The following is a 23,122-nucleotide window of genomic DNA, read 5'->3' on the forward strand; positions in this document are numbered from 1 at the left end:
TCTGTGGTTTTCAGTCTTCTCACGTGTAAAATGAGACTGTTGTTAGTAAAGCATGTAGCTGTGTGCTGGGTAAATGTTTAGCACAAAGGTGGGAACATAACAGGTGCTCAATAAATGGCAGGAGTAATTTGCTGTTGCATGTTTCTTACAGCTCCTAATATAGCACTGAGCATGTGGTAAAGGCCGTATGGTTCATGGCTAGGTCATTTAAATAGCTCCTGAAATCCCATCACCTTTATGAAGGCTTCCTGTTGGCTGCTGTATTAGAACTACAGAACTTTCATGGCTTCTATAGGCCGTTCTTTCTTTTCCCATTATCTGTAAGGGGAGCCTTTGGTATGTTTTCTGAAGTGACTCCCAAAACAGTGATTTGAAGGAATTATTTATTTATTTTTGAGTAATGTTTTGGATTGATCCCTACATTTTTCTGAACGCCAGTGGCCAGGATTGTAATAAAAAAAGCATTTTTCATGTACTTAAAATGCAGTATGTGAAGCACATAGAATAGAGTCTCAGCCAATCTGAGCTGCAGATGAATAAATTATTCTGTCTAGCTTACTTCAGCTCAACAGATGTTTATTAATGTATGTCCTATGTGGCAGGCATTTTCTAATTGTTGGGTTTACAAAGATGAGTAAGGTTTACCTTCCTGCCTTTGAGTTTAACCTAGAGTTAATGAGAGACACAAAAATAGATCATTTCGGTCAGTCACTAGTTGTGAAATGAAGGTAAGGGTGGGGCTCTCCGGGATCACAGTTGGAGGGTAATTGAAGGGAAAGAGAAGGTTTCTGGGAAGACACGAGCTTCAGCCTGTGATGTCTCTCAGAGGACAAATGGTTTGATCCACTTGGCTCAGGGACAGAGACCCAACTCAGCTTCAATATTCATGAGAATTTATTACCTGTAAAGTTCATGAAAAGGTTTGGTTCCAAGTGAGACTTGATGCGCTAGCTCAAACAGTTAAGAGCTGATCTCTTAACCGCACTCTTGTAAAAGTCAAATGGCTTCTGTGATTCCAGACCTTATCCGCCTCACATGTGACTCCCTGGGGGGAAGAGTAGGGTTTTCTTTAGTTTCATCTCAGTTTAGGGATTTAGTTTCTTTCATTGGCTGTAAATTATAACCATCCTTTAACCAATCACTGTAACTAGTGGGATCCTAATTAGTTCACATAAGTCAGAGCCTACCTATCCTCAAGTTTAGAATGAAGTCAGTCTCATTCAAGCTTTGTGGCTAAAGATGGGAGGAGAGGGGAATGGATGACCAGGATGCGTCCAGTATATATTCACTATCCCAGCGGAAGACAATTGTGAGAGTTTTTTTTTTTTTTTGGAAAGGTAATAATATAAGCAAAAGCAAGGAAGTGTGCACCAACATGATGTGCGTGGGAGACAGCAAGTATTTAAATATTAATACAGCATGCAGTGTGAAACTTAGAGAAAAATTATAAAAATAATAATGTGATGCAGTATTTAACCCCTCCTGGATCTTCTGATTTTCATACATTGCTTAATTTAATTCTCATAACACCTAACTAGGTAGGTTCATCATCTTGTAGATAAATACTGGGTACTAGGTAGGTGCATCAACTTGTAGATAAGGAATTTGAGCCCAAAGTAACAGCTAATAATTGGCTGAGCTGGACTAAACTCAGATTATCTGACTATAGAGGCAGCCCACGGGGACATGACAGTATAGTACTTTCCTCTGTATTGCTAGAGTTTCTGCAAAAAAGACTTCATATATCATGCTAAAGAGCCAAGTTTTGTCTGGGGCTCAAGTTTTCTTCAAGCTCTAGGTCTGTTGTAACATGTGAAAACAGTGGTTCTCAAACTTGATCATGCATCAAATAACCTCTTGTTGTCGTTGCTTAGTCACTAAGTTGTGTCTGACACTTTTTGGACCCCATGGACTGTAGCCTGCCAGGCTCTTCTGTCAGTGGGATTGTCCAGGCAAGAATACTGGAATGGGTTGCCGTTTCCTTCTCCTGGGCATCTTCCTGACCCAGGGATTGAACCCATGTCTCCTGCATTGACAGGTGGATTCTTTACTACTAAGCTACTAGGGAATACTGAAACAACCTCTAGGGGCTTATTAAAACCTAGACTTCTTGGGCCCTTAGACCAGTTTCTGATTCCATAGATTTAGAGTGGGACTCTAGGATTTGCATTTCTAAGAATTTCCATAGACAATACTGATGCTGGTGGTCTGGGGGCCACAATTTGAGGAGCACTTCTTTGAGGTCTTTGGGAGGCTTTGGTTCAGTGACATTCAACATATTGAAATGAACTTAAATTTTACTGGTACTTTTACCTGGAAGTATACATATCTTGACCTCACATTCTTTAATAATACAGAGACTATATTTGGTTACAGTAGTATCCTCCCCCATAGATCAATGAAACAATGTTTTTCATTGATTGGATTTCTTCTGTCTCTGATTCTTGACTTCCTAAGATTAAATGTATTGCCCTCCTCCTAGGTCCTGCTCAACTTGCCAGTGCTCACTATTCTCCTTGATGGTTAAAAAAAGTACATTTGTATACAAAAGATATATATTTGAACACTTTACTTTATTTACATTTTTATTGTGAAAAATTTAAATATCAGAATAACATGAGTCTCCGTATTAACACCATTTAGAGTCAACAGTTGTAAATGTTTAACATATACATGTATACACAATTTTTTTGTGAATGATTTGAAGTCAAATTACAGATCTTGTGCCACTTCACTCATAACTGTTGAAACACATATTTAATGAGAACATTCTCTTATGTAATCACACCATGATCACACTTAAGAAAATTAACAGTAATTCCTACTGTTACCTAACATGCATTCACATTCCAATTTCCCCACTTGTCCCAATGTCTTCTATATCTGGTTGTGTTTTGGTACCAGGGTCTAATCAAGTGAAATTAAATTTTAAGAGTCAGCAAAGCTGGGTGGGTCTTTATGCTCAGATAAGTTCTATGTTATTTAAGATACAAATGTGGTTGCTTTAATAAAGACCCAGCTTAATTAAGGAAGATGTTTATTTCTGTCAAATTTGATCACTTGGAGATAAAGTAGTCCAGGACTGATAGGCACCTCTTTTGCTTTCAATATGTGGCTTCTATCTCTGAGGCCAGGATAGCTGTTCCAGCCCTATCATCATGCTGGGAAGAGAGGAAAAGAGTGTATACTCATTCCTTTTAAGGATATGTCTGGATGGTGCACATATCACCTTGCTCCTGTCTCACTGGCAAGAAAGTAATCATATGATATATCTGTTATACAGGCCTGGAGATATAGGCTTTGATTCTGTCTGGATGGCTGTGTGTCTAGAGGTAATTCAAGTACACAGAGCACCCATACAGTCTCATACCTTATGGTTTGAAAGCTTTAATATAATTAGTAGATAAAGAATAGATAAAAAAACTTAAAACAGTGACTAAAAAACCTACTATGCATTATAAAAGAATTTGAGCATTGAGGGAATACTCTTCAAAACAGCATTAACAGGAACAATCTCTTTTTCTTTAGAGATGCCAGAGTGAATCAGATGTGTGTTTAGTGAACATATGCTAAGACAATATTCAACCTGAAACGTTTCTCAGATTATTTAAAAATGGTGAAATTTATTGAATCAATCAAGAGAGGGTGGAGTATGTTGCAGTAATAAGCACCCAAAATCACGGTGTGTTTTCTTTTAAAAACACTCCTTTGGCAACACGTTTTTCTTTTTAAAAATTGCCCTTGTTTCCATAATCAGATACAGTAATAAGATCGCCATCAATTTCTATACAATTTCATTTGTTTTTGAGTAAAGTATTCTTTAAACTTCAACATTTAGATACATATATACTATATTGACTCTGTTTAGTCGCTCAGTTGTGTCTGACTCTTTGCAACCCAATGGACTGTAGCCCGCCAGGCTCCTCTGTCCATGGAATTCTTCAGGCAAGAATAGTGCAATGGGTTGCCATGCCCTTCTCCAGTATTGACCCTGATATCAAGGTAATATGAAATAGTTACTATAGGACTTACTGTACACAGTAAGTATGAGTTTGAGATGACAAATTAATTAGAAAACTGACCTTTTGTTTATTCCTTTAGTGTAACTTGATTTTCCTTTGACAGAATTCTTCCCTTTGTGATATTTAGACAATAGTATATAGTAATCACACTAGCAGGTGAAAAGTTAGAGTCACTGGATTTTTCTCAGATTAGAGATACTATCAATTGAGTCGCTCAGTTGTGTTCGATTCTTTGTGACCCCATGAACTGCAGCATGCCAGGCTTCCCTGTCCATCACCAGCTCCGAGAACTTGCTCAAACTCATGTCCATCGAGTCAGTGATGCCATCCAACATATTATCGTCTGTTGTTCCCTTTGCCTCCTGCCTTCAATCTTTCCCAGCATCAGGGTCTTTTCCAATGAGTCAGTTCTTCACAACAGGTGGCCAAAGTATTGGAGTTTCAGCTTCAGCATCAGTCTTTCCAATGAATATTCAGGACTGATCTCCTTTAGGATGGAAAGGAGTCCTTGGACTCCTTTCTGTCCAAGGGACTCTCAAGAGTCTTCTCCAACACCACAGTTCCAAAGCATCAATTCTTCGGAACTCAGTTTTCTTTATAGTCCAACTGTCACATCCATACATGACTACTGGAAAAACCATAGCCTTGACCAGACGGACCTTTATTGGCAAAGTAATGTCTCTGCTTTTTAATGTGCTGTCTAGGTTGGTCATAGCTTTTCTTCCAAGGAGCAAGTGTCTTTTAATTTCACGGCTGCAGTCACCATCTGCAGTGATTTTGGAGCCTAAGAAAAGAAAGTCTGTCACTGTTTCCATTGTTTCCCTATCTATTTGCCATGAAGTGATGGGACCAGATGCCATGATCTTAGTTTTCTGAATGTTGAGTTTTAAGCCAACTTTTTCACTCTCCTTTTTCACTTTCATCAAGAGACTATTTAATTCTTCTTTGCTTTCTCCTGTAAAGGTGGTGTCATCTGCATATCTGAGGTTACTGATATTTCTTCTGGCAATCTTGATTCCAGCTTGTGCTTCATCCAGCTCAGCATTTTGTATGATGTGCTCTGCATATAAGTTAAATAAGCAGGGTGACATTATACAGCCTTGACGTACTCCTTTCCCAATTTGGAACCAATCTGTTGTTCCATGTATGGGTTTAAATGTTGCTTCTTGACCTTCATACAGATTTCTCAGGAGGCAGGTCAGGTGGTCTGATATTCCCATCTCTTTTAGAATTTTCCACAGTTTATTCTGATCCACACTGTCAAAGGCTTTGGCGTAGTCAATAAAGCAGAAGTAGATGTTCTTCTGGAACTCTCTTGCTTTTTCCATGATTCAACAGATGTTGGCAATTTAATCTCTGAATCCTCTGCCTTTTCTAAATCCAGCTTGAACATCTGGAATTTCATGGTTCATGTACTGTTGAAGCCTGGCTTGGAGAATTTTGAGCATTACTTTGCTAGCGTGTGAGATGAGTAAAATTGTGAGGTAGTTTGAGCATTTTTTGGCATTGCCTTTCTTTGGGATTGGAATGAAAACTGACCTTTTCCAGTCCTTTGGCCACTGCTGAGTTTTCCAAATTTGCAAGCATATTGAGTGCACCACTTTCACAGCATCATCTTTCAGGATTTGAAATAGCTCAACTGGAATTCCGTCACCTCCACTAGCTTTGTTCGTAGTGATGCTTTCCAAGGCCCACTTGACTTCACATTCCAGAATGTTTGGCTGTAGGTCAGTGATCACACCATCGTGATTATCTGGGTCGTGAAGATCTTTTGTACAGTTCTTCTGTGTATTCTTGCCACCTCTTCTTAATATCTTCTGCTTCTGTTAGGTCCATATGATTTCTGTCCTTTATCGAGCCAATCTTTGCATGAAATGTCCCCTTGGTATCTCTAATTTTCTTGAAGAGATCTCTAGTCTTTCCCATTCTGTTGTTTCCCTCTATTTCTGCATTGATCACCTAGGAAGGCTTTCTTATCTCTTCTTGCTATTCTTTGGAACTCTGCATTCAGATGCTTATATCTTTCCTTTTCTCCTTTGCTTTTTGCTTCTCTTCTTTTCGCAGCTATTGGTAAGGCCTCCCCAGACAGCCATTTTGCTTTTTTGCATGTCTTTTTCTTGGAAATGGTCTTTATTCCTGCCTCCTGTACAGTGTCACAAACCTCCGTCCATAGTTCTTCAGGCACTCTGTCTATCGGATCTAATCCCTTGAATCCATTTGTCAATTCCATTGTATAATCGTAAGGGATTTGATTTAGGTCTTGCCTGAGTAGTCTAGTGGGTTTCCCTAATTTCTTCAGTTTAAGTCTGAATTTGACAATGAGGAGTTCATGATCTGATCCACAGTCAGCTCCTGGTCTTGTTTTTCCTGACTGGATAGAGACTGTACTATAGAAATCATCATCACTGTCATCTTCTCAGTGTATTTGAAGAATGGTGAACCTTGTAGTTAATATTTTTACAGACTAATGGTAGAAAACACTTCATAATCTGTTTATAGTTTGGGGGCTTCCCTGGTGGATCAGCTGGTAAAGAATCGGCCTGTGATGTGGAAGACCTAAATTCCTTCCCTGGTTGTGAAGATCACCTGGAGAAGGGAACGGCTACCCACTCCAGTATTCTGGCCTGGAGAATTCCAGGGACTACATTGTTTAGTCCATGGGGTTGCAAAGAGTCGAACATAACTGAGGAACTTACAGACTAATGCTGCTGCTGCTGCTAAGTCACTTCAGTCGTGTCTGACTCTTTGTGACCCCATAGACAGCAGCCCACCAGGCTCCCCTGTTCCTGGGATTCTCCAGGCCAGAATACTGGAGTGGGTTGCCATTTCCTTCTCCAAGGCATGCATACATGCTAAGTCGTGTCAGTTGTGTCTGACTCTGTGCAACCCTATGGACAGCAACCCACCAAGCTCCTCTGCCCATGGGATTCTCCAGGCAAGAGTACTGGAGTGGGTTACCATTTCCTTCTCCACTATAGACTAATACTTACTGATTAATAGTAGAAAACACTTCAAAATCAGTTGATAGTTTATGACAATCGATGATTAGTATTATTAAGTATTAATTGTTTTCTCTCCCAACAGTGCTCAACGCTTATTTATATAAAACTGGTGCTTAATACATGTCTGTGGATTTGGTGTGCTGTGTTTGACTGGTGTTTAAGTCTTGTGAAAATATGGGCTGACATACTATGAAGATGAAAAATAGACTGGTGCAGAAAAGTTTGTAGTTCTGATTTTGGAAAAAATAATATCTTGCAGAGTCATGACTGTTCTCAGGGATTATCTTGAGCTAGAAATTTTAGCTCATGTAAATGAAAACAAATATATTTAAAACTATAGACATGAATAGTGAAGAAACTGGTAAATGTGTATACAGTGAAATACAATAATCTTATAGCTTCATTGGTTTGCATTCTAAGATTTAAGCTGCTCATTTTGCCCCTGGGGGGAAAAATTAACTTTGTGTTGAACAGTGATAAAATCATTGTATTTATAAAACAAATATGTCATTTAATTTCCTTTAATTTTTCTTTAGGTCGTGATTTAATTTGTATCCAGTCTGTGGATGGGATGCTGATGGTGTTTGAGCAGGAAAGCTATGCTTTTGGGAGGTTTCTCCCTGGTTCTCTTCTACCCGGCCCTCTTGCTTACAGTTCCCGTACAGATTCCTTCATTACTGTTTCTTCCTGCCATCAAGTGGAAAGTTACAAGTGAGTATGGATCCTGAATCTTTAGAATCATGATTTTTTGTGTGTGTGCGTATGCTGCTGACAACAGAGGATGAGATGGTTAGATGGCATCACCGACTCAATGGACATGAGTTTGAGTGAACTCCGGGAGTTGGTGAGGACAGGGAGGCCTGGCGTGCTGCGATTCATGGGGTCACAAAGAGTCGGACACGACTGAGCAACTGAACTGAACTGAACTGATGCTGCTGATAAATTCTTTTCCACAAACTTGAGTATTGCAAGTAAAAAGGACAGTGGTTTTGTTGTTATAATGTAATTGTGGTGAGTTAGTGGATATAATTTACATATAAAATATTTGCAAGGCAGTATAGTGCAGAGATTGAGAGGAAGGATTTGGAGAGAGGCATACGTGGACTGAAGTCCTGATTTTGCGACTCACAGCTGTGTAAGACAGTGGCCTTATCCTGAATGTAAAGGAGATAGCAACATCTGTTTCGACGGATTAAGAAGGATTAAGTGTATGTTACGTTACCATGGGGTGTGTGTGTACACTGTGTGTGTGCACGCGCGTGCATGCGCACTCAGCGGTGTCCAACTCTGTGCAACCCTATGGACTGTAGCCCACCAGGCTTTTCTGTCCATGGAATTTTCCAGGCAAGGTTACTAGAGCGGGTTGCCATTTTCTTCCTAGGGGTTCTTCCTAACCCAGAGATGGAACCTGGATCTTTTCCGTCTCCTGCATTGGGAAATGGATTCTTTACCACTAGTGCCACCCCATAGAAAATGCTCAATAATTATTGCAATTGTTCCCTGAATTATAAATAATAAACACAGTGTGAATGAAAAAAACCCAGATACAAATACATACATAGAATGATTTTATAACAAAAAAAAGAATGTATGTGACATGAGAAGAATACTGGGAAGAAATACAAGTGTTATTATGAGTGTTTTTAAAAGAACAGTTCACAGAAGTGAAGTATGAAAATGACCCTTTTCTCTAGAAATTTTTATCGATTTTGGTGAATTGTGTTTGAGACACTTTTTTCTTCTACCAGCTAAATTTCAATAAGAATTATGGTTTTGAGTTTTGGAGGCTATGCTTTTTGTTGGAAGAGAGAATAGGAAAAAAATGTAGATATCCGTTCTGGGAAAAGAAATAGTCTTGGAGAATTATAATGTCTTCACTAACTTTATTGTTGTTATCTTACTGATGGCAGCATTTAGAACTTTAAACATCTAGGCAGCACTTCATTATAGCCTTTCAGTATTGTTTTTGGCCACATGATTTTTCCCAAGGCAGGAAGGAAGTATATAAATTCATCAGGCAACAGCTGTAAATTTTTGCTTCAAGTTTTATTATTGTGTATATTGCAAGTTAACGTAGTTTTCCCTTGATAAGTGACCATCTACGCTTTGAGAATTATTGTTAAGGCAATGAGGATTTAAAACGCTGAAAATAAGCAAATATTTGTGACTAAGCAGAAGTTAACTGATGGAGGTAGTGTATCATTATGTCATATTCCTTCTACAATGCCTATGGCTCTTGTCCAAAGGAGATGAATAAGTTGTGGCATTTCTACTGGTAATAAATAAAATATTATAATTGTTTTGAGACACTGAAAAAAAATCTGTATAATTCATTCAATCCTACCAAAACTTAAGCAATATTGAGGAGATCTGGTTTTCAGCTTTCCACCCTAGTTCTTGCCAAATAGTGTGATACTGGGGTGTTACACTGGGATCACGATATAAAGATTTGAATGTCCCATGACTTACTCTTTGAAATATGTGAATAGGAATTAATTTGGTAATAGCTCCAGGAGTGATTAGTTGAGGAAGCAATGTGTAGGTTTCCTTAATGTGAAGGTTTAATCTCACAAAAACTCATTCTGTTTTAACTGTAGTGATTCTCCAGCATACTGATCTATTAAATTGATCTTCATATAGAACTAAAAAGTGCACACTTTATTTATTATGTGAATCTTTTATAATGGTAAAATGCATGGGATTTGTGATTATTATGAAATGACAATCAAGAGGGTTTATAATATTAAGTGGTATATTGTATTTATATACACTTTCAAGTATAATAGGTTAAATGATAATCACAGTTTTAAATGATAATCACAGGTGTAATTTAGGATGGGAGAAAGCATGAAAACTGTAGTTTTGGTCTTTGGAGGCTTTGTTAAATCTATAATCAGTTAAAAATATAATCAGTTAATATAAAAGGCTTTTAAGACATAACTCATCTTCATTTTTGATGTTGATACTTAATTAATTTGAATACAGATCAATTATGTTCAGATAGGAACTGGAGAAGGCTATGAGTCTCAAACTTTAGTGTACATAAGAATCATCTGGGCCTCCTTTTATAAAATGTATGTTTGCTGATTCTCAAGCCCCAACCCTGTAGATCTTGATTTAGTAGGTTTGGGAAAAAGATCCAGAAATCATTACAAATACATGCTCCAGGTGCTTCTAATTCAGGGACATACTTTGAATGTTGTTTTTCTTTGAAAGTGAGAGAACTGCTTTTTTTTTTTTTTTTTGGTAGAGAAGGGGCCTATGGCCATTCCCTTGGCCATGTTTTTGCCAACTTGGACCGTCTTTTATTTTTCTCTTTCTTTCCTTGTCAGAATTATTTAGGCAATAAATCATGATCTATCTACTTTTTTCCCCTCTTACTCAGCTCTTGCTTCACATTCTGATTGACATTCAGGTCTTTATCTTTCCAGTTGGATTTCTGTTTTTGTTATCTCTAATCTAGACTTTGACGGGCCTTTCTGATGTCTATTCTTTTAAAGTAGATGTTTAACAAGATCTACTTGTTAATGAATGAAGGAATGAAATGTTAATTTTATGTTAACATTATGTTAATGAAATGTTAATGAATGAAGGAATGAAAAGTTTATGAGAAAACCTTCTATTTTGTTACTGGAATCTTTCAGTGAAAATGATTCTCACTAGCACAGTCAAGAATGTTTTAGCTATAGTTGGAATGAACATAGTAATGCTTTGTATCCAGAGCTTCCAATTCTAGTAGAATTCTACAGGTAAAATTATCAAAGTTCCCAAATCTCCTGGCACGCTTTCAGGTGACAGCTATTTTTCATTTGAAAATAAATGATTTTGGAGGGTTTACTTTTGTATTTCTGTGACACCTCAATCCATCTTTTAGTTACTTGCTGCTGTTTTTATGATGTGATACAGAAGAGCACTAAATTATATGGTTGAATTTGTCATTGGTGCTCTATGGGACCTGTTAAGCATTTGTGACTATTGGTTCAAAAAATACCATGGTTCACCTGGACTTGCTGGATCTGTGATTAGTGCCTTTCTGTTCTGAAAAATATGTATGACAGTCTTTCATGAAATTTTTTTTACATTGGACCTGATTGTTCTTTCAGCACTTTTAATAAGGGAATTTTATTCTTTAGCTTATAGCACTGAACACTTGAGTGATAAGAAAAAATATCCAAGTGTTTTATTTCAGAATTTCCAAGTCTGCTTGGAATTGTTCAGTTTTGGAAATAGATTTCCATGTACATTATTGATCCCAGTTAAGCGAACTTAAGAAAGAATTGTAAAATAAATGCTATTGGAAGTTTGTCATCATCTAAATTTATTGCCAGTTATGTTTAGTAATAAAATCCTCTTCTGAGCTGTCTTACAGGAAGAGAACTGTTCTGGATTTAGAAATCAGAAGTGAATTCTGCTGTGTCTCTGCATGTTGTTTTGATGTTAATGAGACCACTTTAGGGGTTCACTTATGCCTCAGATGAAATAATAACTCTCTACAGTTATATAAGAAGCTTCAAACAGCTCAAAAGCTTTGGATTTTTGCAACAACCTCATTAATATCCATAATATCCTCTGGTAGGTTGGTGTCTGCAGGAAATGAACTGCCTATGTTAATTATTGCCTGAGGTTAGATCCGTTAGGACTGGTCCATTAAAGCTGGTCCATTAGGACCAGCTCTGGACTGATGTTTTCCTCACCAGTGCACACTATTTCTGTTATCATGAACCAGGAAGACTAAAGGAATCCTATTTGGTCAGAGCGTGAGGTGTAATTATTTGGCAGTTTTGAAGACCTAGGGATATTGAAGGTCATTCTCAGATGGTATTTGCTGCAACTGCCTATGGAATTTTTTAGCATGGTTTTACAAGGTTGAGATCTTTAGCCTGCTACCGTTTTTTTTTGGTCTCATTTCCTATGACTTATTCCTCTCTGCCAGGCGTCTCTCCTAAGCTCCTGCCATGGCCTTTGATGTCTCTTTTACTGCTGCATGCCTTTGCATGTGTTGTTTGCTTTGCCATAATGTTTCTTAGTCTTTAACAGCATGGTGAGTTTTCACTCGTTCTTCAAAACCTAGCTTTCTCCTCCTTAACTGATACCAAGAACATACATATTTCCTCCACCTGTTGCAGGAAGGGGCACCCCTTCCAGGCCCCGAAACTGGGCTTTTGTCTAACACTTGGAAATGAATTGTCCGGGGAGACACATGTGCTGACAAAGCATGAGATTTTATTGGGAAAGGGCACCCAAGTGGAGAGCAGTAGGGTAAGGGAACCCAGGAGAACAGCTCTGCCACGTGTCTCGAAGTCTTGGGTTTCTATGGTGATGGGATTAGCTTCCGGGTTGTCTTTAGCCAATCATTCTGACTCAGAGGACTTCCTAAGTCCTTTCCTTGTTCAACCAAAATGCATGCCAGAGAGAAGGATTCTGGGAGGTGGTTGGACATGTGGTGTCTCCTTTTGACCATTCCTGAACTCTTCTGGTTGGTAGTGGCTTATTAGTTCCATGGTCCTTATCAGGACCTCCTGTCATAAAACAACTCATGCAAATGGTTACTATGGTGCCTGGCCAGGGTGGGCGGTTTCAGTCAGTGTGCTTCCCCTAACAGAACCATGTTACCTGTTTCTGCCATCATATTCCTTTGGTACTTATGTACATACCAGTCAGCACAGTGTACTCTGAGTTACACTTATTTGTTTGTATTATATATGAATCTCCTCAACTACTTTGGAAGGTCCTGGTGAATATAGGTCATGTAGTAGTTTTCCCTGTTGTTAAGGCTTGTGTGAGATCCCTACTATATGTTTATTGAATGAATGAACTTTATATGCATTAAGCTTTCTTATTAACTGGAAGACCGGTTTTCATGAATGTACTGTAAAATCTATCATAATTCATAGTCATTCTTCATTCACTGAAAATTGGAGGCTTTTTACAAATGAAATATTGCTGACTGAAATAGAATACGAGTTGGTATATAACATTGAAATACTAGTGTACATTTTAGTGCTTATTTAGATATTCTACATTGCCTTTCTTCATTAAGGTCCCTGATGTTTACACTATCAGACATCTTTCTCTTAGACAATAGGAGCTATCAGAATATATCTCTTTACTAATTTTTCTCTTAACTATAGAAAGTGGAAAGGGATCTATGAGCCTAAAATTTCTTCATTTTGAGTAGGATTATTACTCTAAAAGTACACCATAAATTAATGGAAATTAGGGAATTTAAACTTTATTGTCTAAATTAATAATTTCTAAATTGAATGATATTTATCAGTTGATTTGAAGGATGCTCTGAGCTAAATGTTACAATTTTTTTTAATTTATTTTATTTTATTATAATTGATTTACAATGTTGTATTAAATGTTGCTGTTGAAATAAAATACTGATAGAAAGTCCTAATGTCCATAATATCCATTATTGAGAACTTATTACATACAAGATAAATTACTAGGTGATTTATCTCTGTGTACATAGAAATCTGTATCTGTCTATTTGTCAACCGTCAGTCAAAAACTGGGTATCTAGTGTATATCAGATATTGTGCCGTGCTTAGTTGCTCAGTCATGTCCAAGTCTTTGTGACCCCATGAACTGTAGCCCACCAGGCTCCTCTGTCCATGGGGATTCTCCAGGCAAGAATACTGGAGTGGGTTGCTATGTCCTTCTCTAGGGAATCTTCCCAACCCAGGGGTCGAACCCAGGTCTCCCAAATGCAGTCAGCTTCTTTGCCGTCTGAGCTACCAGGGAAGCCCAAGAATCCTGGAGTGGTAGCCTATCCCTTCTCCAGGGAACTTCCTGACCCAGGAATCAAACTGGGGTCTCCTGCATTGCAAGTGGATTCTTTACCAGCTGAGCTACCAGGGAAACCATATCAGATACAGTACCAGACATTTAAATTATTTTTTAAATTCTTCTAATAATGCTTAAGATTATTATTATTCCCATTTTTTAGATAAGAAAGATTAAGGCATAGAGTGATTAATTTTCAAAAATTTTCTCAACTAGTTAATGGTTCAGCTGGGAATTAAACTCAGACCCTCTGGGGTCTACAGATATTAATAATTTCTACTGCCACTTTTTTGGGTATGGTTGCAATAACTCATCTGGTTGTTTTGCATTATTTGTATTTTTTTCTATTTTGGGTTTTGGTACTGGATCTTTATTGAGTATTGTTATTTATCACATAAAATTCTAATGGGAGATACTTTGACATTTGGCAGAGCCTTTTCCCCAATATTGAATTTTGGGACATATGCTTACAATTTCTTTGTCATTACAGTTTTACATAGTCTTATGCCACAGTACAAATTTGTCGTCATTCAGTAGAATTCATTTCTAAGTTAATTCACTAAATTTTACAATGTTTAAAATCAAGGAGAATGTGATACATAAGATTTGTAGATTATGTATATTTAAAAATTTAATTATATTGAGATCATGTGCTTTTAAAATAATTTACACATTTTAACTATAAAGTCACTTACAGTTATTCCATATCTTTTAAACAGATACCAAGTACTTGCTTTTGCAACGGATGCAGATAAAAGACAAGAGACTGAACAACAAAAACATGGGTCTGGAAAAAGACTAGTTGTAAGGCCTTTTAAAATATATAAAAATTTTAGAAATGTTATATCTGATCACAGATGTTTGTTCAGAATAATAATTCCTGGGAAGAAAAATTAAAAAAATATATTTCAGCCATTTTCTGTGTTAAGGTTATGTCAGTGATCAGAGAATTTAGTTGGCTGTTATTGAGCAATGGAGACACATGCCTAGTCATGGTCACAATGTACCAGATTATAGAATTGTGCCACTAGGATTATAAATGTCCAGATGGGGTCACTTTGAACTGAACTGATTAAAAACTAACAAAATAAAAATTAAAAAATTCCTTTAATAGACAAAAAAGTTGCTACTCGTATAGATGCATGATGAAATATGAGTAAAAGATGAAAATTTTTCACAGCCTGCAAAGATTAAGTTTGTGCACAAGTAAAATTTGGTAACTTTGAAAAGTAGTTTGAAGAAAAAATGTTTGAGTTTTATGGTTTTTGGACTTATATTTAGATATTTAATCCATTCTGAGTTTATTTTTGTGTAAGGTGTGATGAAATGTTGTAATCTCATTCTTTCACATATAGCTGCCCAGTATTCCCAGAACTGCTTATTGAAGAGACTGATGTGCTGCTGCCTGTGCATATGCACCAATAATGACTGTCCCCTCCCTGCTTAGACATTGCTTTGGGTCTTAGCTGCCTTTGTGTCTCATGGCTGGGTTCTTTCCTTGGTCATGTTGGCTCTCACTCCAGTGTGGAGCTGCAGTATGACGTAAGTGGGGCTGGAACATTCAGTTTGTTCATGGGCAGTTGAGAAAAGCCAGTCAGCTACTCACAAAGTTCTGATCTGCACTTTCTGCCCTGTTTCAGGAGTGAACAAGCATGTGCACACTCCTTCGGGAACAGAAGGCTTTCCCCAGCCTTCCTGTTAGTCCTACCAGCCCTCCAACCAGCCAAGAGGCTCGTCTTCTTTGTGGAGGACCCCAGGACTGGGGTGCCTAATATGTAGCTCCAACTGCTCACTCCCCAGGGAGGATCTGTGCCTGTGAAATCTCTCTTCTCCTCTGAGTCCTCTCCCTTGGGTACAGGTGATGGTTTCTCTTCCCTTGCTGCCTCATTACATGTGGATCTCTCTCTCAGCCTTGCTTGTACAGGAGTCTCTCTGCCAATGTCCAGTTATTTTTTGCTGAGAATTGTTCCACATATGGAAGTATGTCTGTTGTGTTTGATGCAGCAAGTGGGTTCTACATCTTCCAACTCTGCCATCTTGACTTCCTCCTCTAGGAGCAGAGATCTCCTCCATCTTCTAGCTTGCATTGTTCCCATAAGAAATCTTTCATCTTATCTTGGTTCCTTGGTACACAATATCTTTTTCCTCCATGTGTCTTTCAGATTTTTTTTCGTATCACTTCTTTTGAGCAGTTAGATTATAATGTGTTTTGTATAGTTTTCTTTCATTCCTTTTTTTGGTGCTTATAGATTTGTGAACTTAGTGTACTTGTAAATTTATAGTTTTCATGAAATTTAGAAAAATTGTTAGCTATTCTTCAAAGATATTTTTCTGTTCTCCATCTTTTCTCCTCCTCACTCAGTTACACATACATTTAGGCTACTTGAAGTTACCCTACAGGTCACAGATTTGCTCTTTGTGTTAAAAAATTCTCTTTTCTATTTCATTTTGGATAACCTCTACTACTGTGTTTTCAAGGTCACTAATATTTTTTCTGTAATGTCTAATCTGGTATTAATTCCTGTCTAGTATAGTTTCTATCTCTACAAGTTCAATTTAGGTGTTTTAAAAAATATCTTCCTTGTATACTTTTAAAATTAAATAGATACAATTTATTTAACATAAGTATTATAAACTGTATATTATTATAAACTGTATGTAATACAGTTTATTTATCTCTACATTATGGATCACATTTTCCTGTTTCTTTACATGCTTGATAATTAAAAAGAAAAACTAAAACTACTAAAAACCACATTTTGGGTGGTTCTTTCCCTGGCTTTGAGTAATTTTCTGCATGAATGTGCTGATATGTACTCAGCTTATTTGAGAAGATTCTTAACAGATCTGAGTTCTGTCTCTGTGCTGCTGTCTAAGTTTTTATTAGATGCCAGGATATTGGATGGAGGAGCCTGGTAGGCTGCAGTCCATGGGGTCGCTAACAGTCGGACACGACTGAGTGACTTCACTTTCACTTTTCACTTTCATGCATTGGAGAAGGAAATGGCAACCCACTCCAGTGTTCTTGCCTGGAGTATCCCAGGGACGGGGGAGCCTGGTGGGCTGCCATCTATGGGGTTGCACAGAGTCGGGCACGACTGAAGTGACTTAGCAGCAGCAGCAGGATATAGTCAGTTTTACTTTGTTCCAAGCTACATACTTTTGTATTTCTATAAATCTTTTTGAGCTTCGGCCTGGAAGACAGTTAAGTTACTTGGAAACAGTCTGATCCTTTTTGGTCTTGCTTTTAAGTCTTGTTAGTTGGGACCAGAGCAGTGCTCATTCTGGAGCTAATTGTACCCCCTCCTGAGGTACTGCCCTTCTGAATGCTCTTTCCAACGCCCTGTGAATTATGAGGTGTTCCAGTCTGGCTTGTGAGCACAGGCAGTATTCCAGGCCCTGTGTAAATGCTGGGCGCTGTTACTGCTAATCCTTTTGGGTGGTTCTTTCCCTGGCTTTGAGTAATTTTCTACATAAATGTGCTGATAAGTACTCAACTGAATATCTGAGAGAATTCTTAAGAGGTCTCAGAGTCCTGTCCTTGTGTTGCTCTCTCTTTTTTGAGCATGCTGTCTTGGGAACTCCAGCTGCCTTGGTTTCTCTCAGCTGTTAGCACTCATCTCCTCAACCCAGGGGGCCTTGTGGGCTTTGCCTGGGTTTCTTCTCCCTGTCCCATGGCCGAAAAACTCTCTCTCATGGCTGGGGCAGTTATTCCACTCACCTCATTTGTTTTCCGTTTTCAAGGGATTGCTGTCCCTTTTTTCTGATATCCGATGCCTCACAAATGGTTGTTTCAAACATTTTGTCCATGTTGTGGTTGTTTCAGGTGGGACGGTAGAATTTTTTTCCTGTTACTGTATCATGGCTGGAAGTGGAAGGATTTTAAAATAATTGTTCTTAGTAAACTACTGTGCATTTTGAGACTCATTAATTTAGAATGTGGTATATTTCTTAAGGGAAGTTTGCAAAGAGTGGCACTCCGTACCTAGTGAACTGAAAGTATTTAGTGGCTGGATCGCAGCCTGTGGCCTCAGAAACTCTGCTTATCCATTCTGAATGAATTGTCATCTCTCAGAGTCAGGGACACATCAGCCTGAGTTACAAGTGCTGACAAATAATGCTAGAATGCAAGTCTATTAAATTGTAATGAGAAATGTAACTACCTTAGGACTTGATGTCATATCTTTTTTTCAGAGGAATCTCTGCATAGGTGAACTACACTTGAACTAAGTGATAATTGAATAATTTATGTTTTTTAAAAAATATGTTTTTATTTTTGGCTGTGCTGGGTCTTCCTTGCTGTGCAGGCTTTCCTTTAGTTGCAGCGAGTGGGGGCTACTGTTTAGTTGCGGTGGGAGGGCTTCTCATTGCGGTGGCTTCTCTTGCTGTGGAGCCTGGGCTCTAGGATGCATGGGCTTCAGTGCATCACGTAGGCGCAGTAGTTAGAGTTCTGGGGCTCTAGAACACAGGCTCAATAGTTGTGGCACACAAACTTAGTTGCTCCTTGGTATGTGGGATCTTCCTGGTCCAGGGATCAAACCTGTGTCTCCTTCATTGATAGGTGGATTCTTTTATCACTGAACTACCAGGAAAGCCTGAATGATTTGTCTAAAAAAAAAATTTTTTTTTGTTGTCGAATGATTTGGTGTTGAATCCTAATTTAGATGAAGATAATCTGATGCATAAATGTGCATAAATGCTGATATGCCCTGTGCTATCCCTCTATTCCAGATTCTTCTTATATACACGCTGATGATATTTGCCTCTTTGACTAGTCCCATTTAGATTTCATTCCTTCTTCAGATACTTAATCCTAAAGTAGATTGATTAATACCTAAATCATTTTTTGGATGGCATGAAATTTATATGTATCTTTAATGTGACTTTCCACCCTTTCATTTGTTGATTCTTGATTCTTGCTTCAAAGCCTAACTTTGAGGGTAATCTTACCTCCTCTTTGTCCAGATGCTTTTGTACATTCATCTCACTGTCATTGCTGTTTACAATATATGCCTATCATCCAAAGCTTTTCAAAATAGTATGTCTTTGCTCCTGTATGTTTTCTTGATTTAGAAACATTAATAATTGATTGGGGACTGATTTTTTCTTTATATGTCCATTTTACATTCATTCCTTCATTATTTTAAGAAACATTAAACATTGACCATGTTCTGAGAGATGAAGATACCCTGGAGGAGCTCTTATGTATAGAGGATCCTATCTATACTACTAGAGTAGCTTGACAACTGCTCTATATATGCATATTGATATTTTCAAAATTGTTTCTATATAAAAACATATTTATAGCAGTTTGACTATAGGTTTTGCTGGTTTTTAAATTTGATTGGAAAAATAAATGCAACAGCTTTCTTATGGAAAAATTTCAGTGGAGCACATATCTTCTTTATGTGTATTTTTTTTCAATAAGCCATGGACCCTCCGCTTCCTGACAGGACCTTTATACAGGCAGCTCATTTTACATACAATATTCTTTCACCCTCTTCTCTACCTGCCTTTTTTCCCTGTAGCGTTATTGAAGTATAATTGACAAATAAAATTATGTAAACCTACTGTGTATTGTGAGATGTTTTGAAATAGGTATAAATTGCAAAATGATTGCCAGAACTAAGCAAATTAACTTATTTGTCTCCTCATGTGTATATACATATATGTGTGTGTGTGTGTGTGTGTGTGTGTGTATTTGTAGTAGGATCATTAAGATCTCTCAACAAATTTGGAGTATACAATACAGTATTATAACTATATGTACGTTAGATCTTCAGAACTAATTCATCCTGCATAACTGAAACTTTGTACCCCTTGACCAGTATATCCTCATGTTTCCCATACCCCAGGCCATGGAAGCCCCAAATTCTACTCTCTGCTTCTATTATTTTGACTTTTTTAGATTCCACAGACAAGCGAGGCCATACAGTATTCATTTTTCTGAGCTTGACTTATTTCACTTAGCATAATGTCCTCCAGGTTCATCCATGTTATTGTAAATGGCAGGACTTTTTTCATTTTCAATTCAGTTCAGTCACTCAGTTGTGTCTGACTCTTTGTGATCCCATGGGCTGCAGCACGCCAGGCTTCCCTGTCCATCACCAACTCCTGGAACTTGCTCAAACTCATGTCCATTGAGTCAGTGATGCCATCCAGTCATCTCCGTCACCCCCTCTCCTCCTGCCTTCAATCTTTCCTAGCATCAGTGTCTTTTCAAATGAGTCAGCTCTTCATGCCAGGTGGCCAAAGTGTTGGAGTTTCAGCCTCAGCATCAGCCCTTCCTGTATCATGTTTTCTTTAACCATTCATCCATCATTGGAAGTTAGGTTGATTTCATGTTTTGGCTATTGCAAATCATGCTACAATGAACATGGGATGGCAGATACCTCCTCAATATTCTGTTTTCACTTCCTTTGGATACATACCCAGAAGTGGGATTGCTGGATCATGGTAGTTCTGTTTTTAATTTTTTGAGGAATCTCCGTATTGTTTTCCATAGTAGATGTAATGTTCACATATATGATTTCATATAATCCCATAATAAGCTTTCTCTCTCTTTTTTTTCCCCCTGTAGAAGCTTTTTAGTTTGGTGAAATCCCCTCTGTCTATTTTAATGTTGTCTGTACTTTTGAGGTCATATCTGAAAAGTCATTGAGCTTTTCCCTTTGTTTCTTCTAATGATTTTACAGCTTTAGTTCTTATATTTAAGTCTTTAATCTATTTTAAATTGGTTTTTGTATATAGTGTGAGATACAGGTTCATTTCCATTCCTCTGCATGAGGATATCAAGTTTCCCAACACCATTTTTTGAAGATACTGCCCTATTCTGCATTGTATGTTCTTGGTACCATTGTTGAACGAGTTGACTATAAATGCAGAGTTTTATTTCTCAGCTCCCTGTTCTGTTCCATTGGTCTAGATGTTTTTCTTTCTTTTTTTTTTTATGACAGTTCCATGCTGTTTTGATTAGAATAGTTTTGTAGTGTATTTTGAAGTCAGGTAATATGATGCTTCCAGCTTTGTTCTTTTTGCTCAAGATTGTTTTGGCTATTTTGTGTCTTGTAAGTTCACATGGATTTTGCACATTTTTTCTATTTCTGTGAAAAACACCTTTGTAATTTTGATAGGGATTCGCATTTGTAGATCACTTTGAGTAGTATGGACATTTTAAGGATATTCTTCTAATCCATGAATATGGCATATCTTTTTATTTTTACTCTTCAATTTATTTTGTCAATGTTTTATAGTTTTCAACATACAGATCTTCACTTCCTTGATTATACTTATATGAGTGTTTGAATTGCTGAATAGTTAATACCACATGGTTCAGTTCAGCTCAGTTAAGTTGCTCAGTCGTATCAAACTGTTTGTGATCCCATGGACTGCAGCACGCCAGGCTTTCCTGTCCACCATCAACTCCCAGAGCTTACTCAAACTCATGTCCATAGAGTCAGTGATGCCATCCAACCATCTTATCTTCTGTCATCCCCTTCTCCTCCTGCCTTCAATCTTTCCCAGCATCAGTGTTTTTTCCAATGTTTCAGCTTTAGCATCAGTCCTTCCAATGAATATTAAGGACTGATTTCCTTTAGGATGGACTAGTTGGATCTCCTTGCAGTCCAAGGTACTCTCAAGAGTATTCACAGTCATCACAGTCTTGAACTGTGATGCCACCGTTCAAAAGCATCAATTCTTCGGTGCTCAGTTTTCTTTATAGTTCAACTCTCACATCCATACTTGACCACTGGAAAAACTATAGCCTTGACCAGATGGACCTTGGTGGGCAAAGTAATGTCTCTGCTTCTTAATATGCTGTCTAGGGTGGTCATAGCTTTTCTTCCAAGTAGCAAGCATCTTTTAATTTCATGGCTGCAGTCACCATCTGCAGTGATTTTGGAGCCCCCCAAAATAATGTCTGTCACTACTTCCATTGTTTTCCCATCTATTTGCCATGAAGTGATAGGACCGGATGCCATGATCTTAGTTTTCTGAATGTTGAGTTTTAAGCCAACTTTTTCACTCTCCTCTTTCACTTTCATCAACAGGCTCTTTAGTTCTTTGCTTTCTGCCATAAGGATGGTGTCATCTGCATATATTGATATTTCTCATGGCAATCCTGATTCCATGTTGTGCTTCATCCAGCCTGGCATTTCGTATGATGTACTCTGCATATAAGTTAAATAAGCAGAGTGACAATATACAGCCTTGATGTACTCTTTTCCTGATTTGGAACCAGTCTATTGTTCGGTGTCTGCTTCTAACTGTTGCTTCTTGATCTGCATACAGATTTCTCAGGAGGCAGGTCAAGTGGTCTGGTATTCCCATATCTTTAAGAACTTTCCATAGTTTGTTATAACACATGGTGAAAGGGGCAAAATACTAGAGTCTACAAAATATCAGAAATATGGAAATAGGAGAAAAAAATGAATGAGGATTAATCTTTATGCCTGCTTTTTTGTAAAGCATTTCTTAATTGTATTAATATCAAAATGAATGAAATGTTATACTTTTAGCAACCCAGTTGATCATAAGTTTTCCTTTGCAGGTAGATTGGACTCTAAATATTGGAGAGCAAGCCGTTGATATATGTATTGTGTCTTTCATTCAGTCAGCATCTTCTGTTTTTGTTCTTGGTGAGAGAAACTTTTTTTGCCTTAAGGATAATGGACAAATCCAATTTATGAAGAAACTTGATTATAGCCCAAGTTGTTTTCTCCCATATTGCTCAGGTGTGTAGAAAGATTTTCTTTTATCTTTTCCATATGTCATTACTGTGTTATATACACCAGAAAAAGCCCAAGTCACTAACATATATTTTAAAGAACTAGGAAAATAGTTTTATACTGAACATGTAATGGAAATTTTAGCTTTTAAAGTTTGAATAGAGGTTTGATATAAAGCACACATTTGGTTTTGTCAGTCATTTTACTTTGTACAAAATGACTTGTAGAATTGGCCTCAGGTATATAATAATGTTTTCCAAGATGTGGCTATTCACATGTTTCCAAGAGAATATCAGACTCTTTTACAAGGAGAAATGAGCATAGTAATGACTCATAGAATAACTTGTCTGTAGTGAATGTCTAGTAAATCAATAGCTTAAATATGTTAAATATTTTAATCAAGTTCATCCTTTTTAGATAAAGTGCAAAAATGTTGGCCACTCTAGTTATAGTTTCTCTAGTTATATATATAGTTTTTATATATTTATAAATGATTAAAAATTTTTTTTGGTACTGGTACCTTGAAATTTAAAAACAGTGTTTTATTATTTAAAATCTTTATGCATTAAGTCAAGAT

At 37.5% G+C, this 23,122-nt stretch overlaps 1 protein-coding gene across 16 annotated transcripts in view; it reads left to right on the top strand.

The window, feature by feature from the left end:
* The window catches only part of BBS9 (Bardet-Biedl syndrome 9), a 481,107-nt gene that overhangs the window by 118,053 nt on the left and 339,932 nt on the right, over positions 1 to 23,122 (top strand). For all 16 annotated transcript variants that reach the window (XM_086396500.1, XM_086396501.1, XM_086396502.1 and 13 more), the window contains 3 exons: positions 7,561 to 7,735; positions 14,536 to 14,620; positions 22,368 to 22,551. In XM_086396500.1, the coding sequence (XP_086252626.1) occupies positions 7,561 to 7,735; positions 14,536 to 14,620; positions 22,368 to 22,551 (444 nt within the window). The remainder of the gene's footprint in view (positions 1 to 7,560; positions 7,736 to 14,535; positions 14,621 to 22,367; positions 22,552 to 23,122) is intronic.

The sequence above is a fragment of the Bos grunniens genome, chromosome 4 (genome assembly GCF_055505025.1).
Source record: "Bos grunniens cultivar Pamir isolate PY7600 chromosome 4, Bosgru_T2T1.0, whole genome shotgun sequence".
Classification (NCBI taxonomy): Eukaryota; Metazoa; Chordata; class Mammalia; order Artiodactyla; family Bovidae; genus Bos; species Bos grunniens.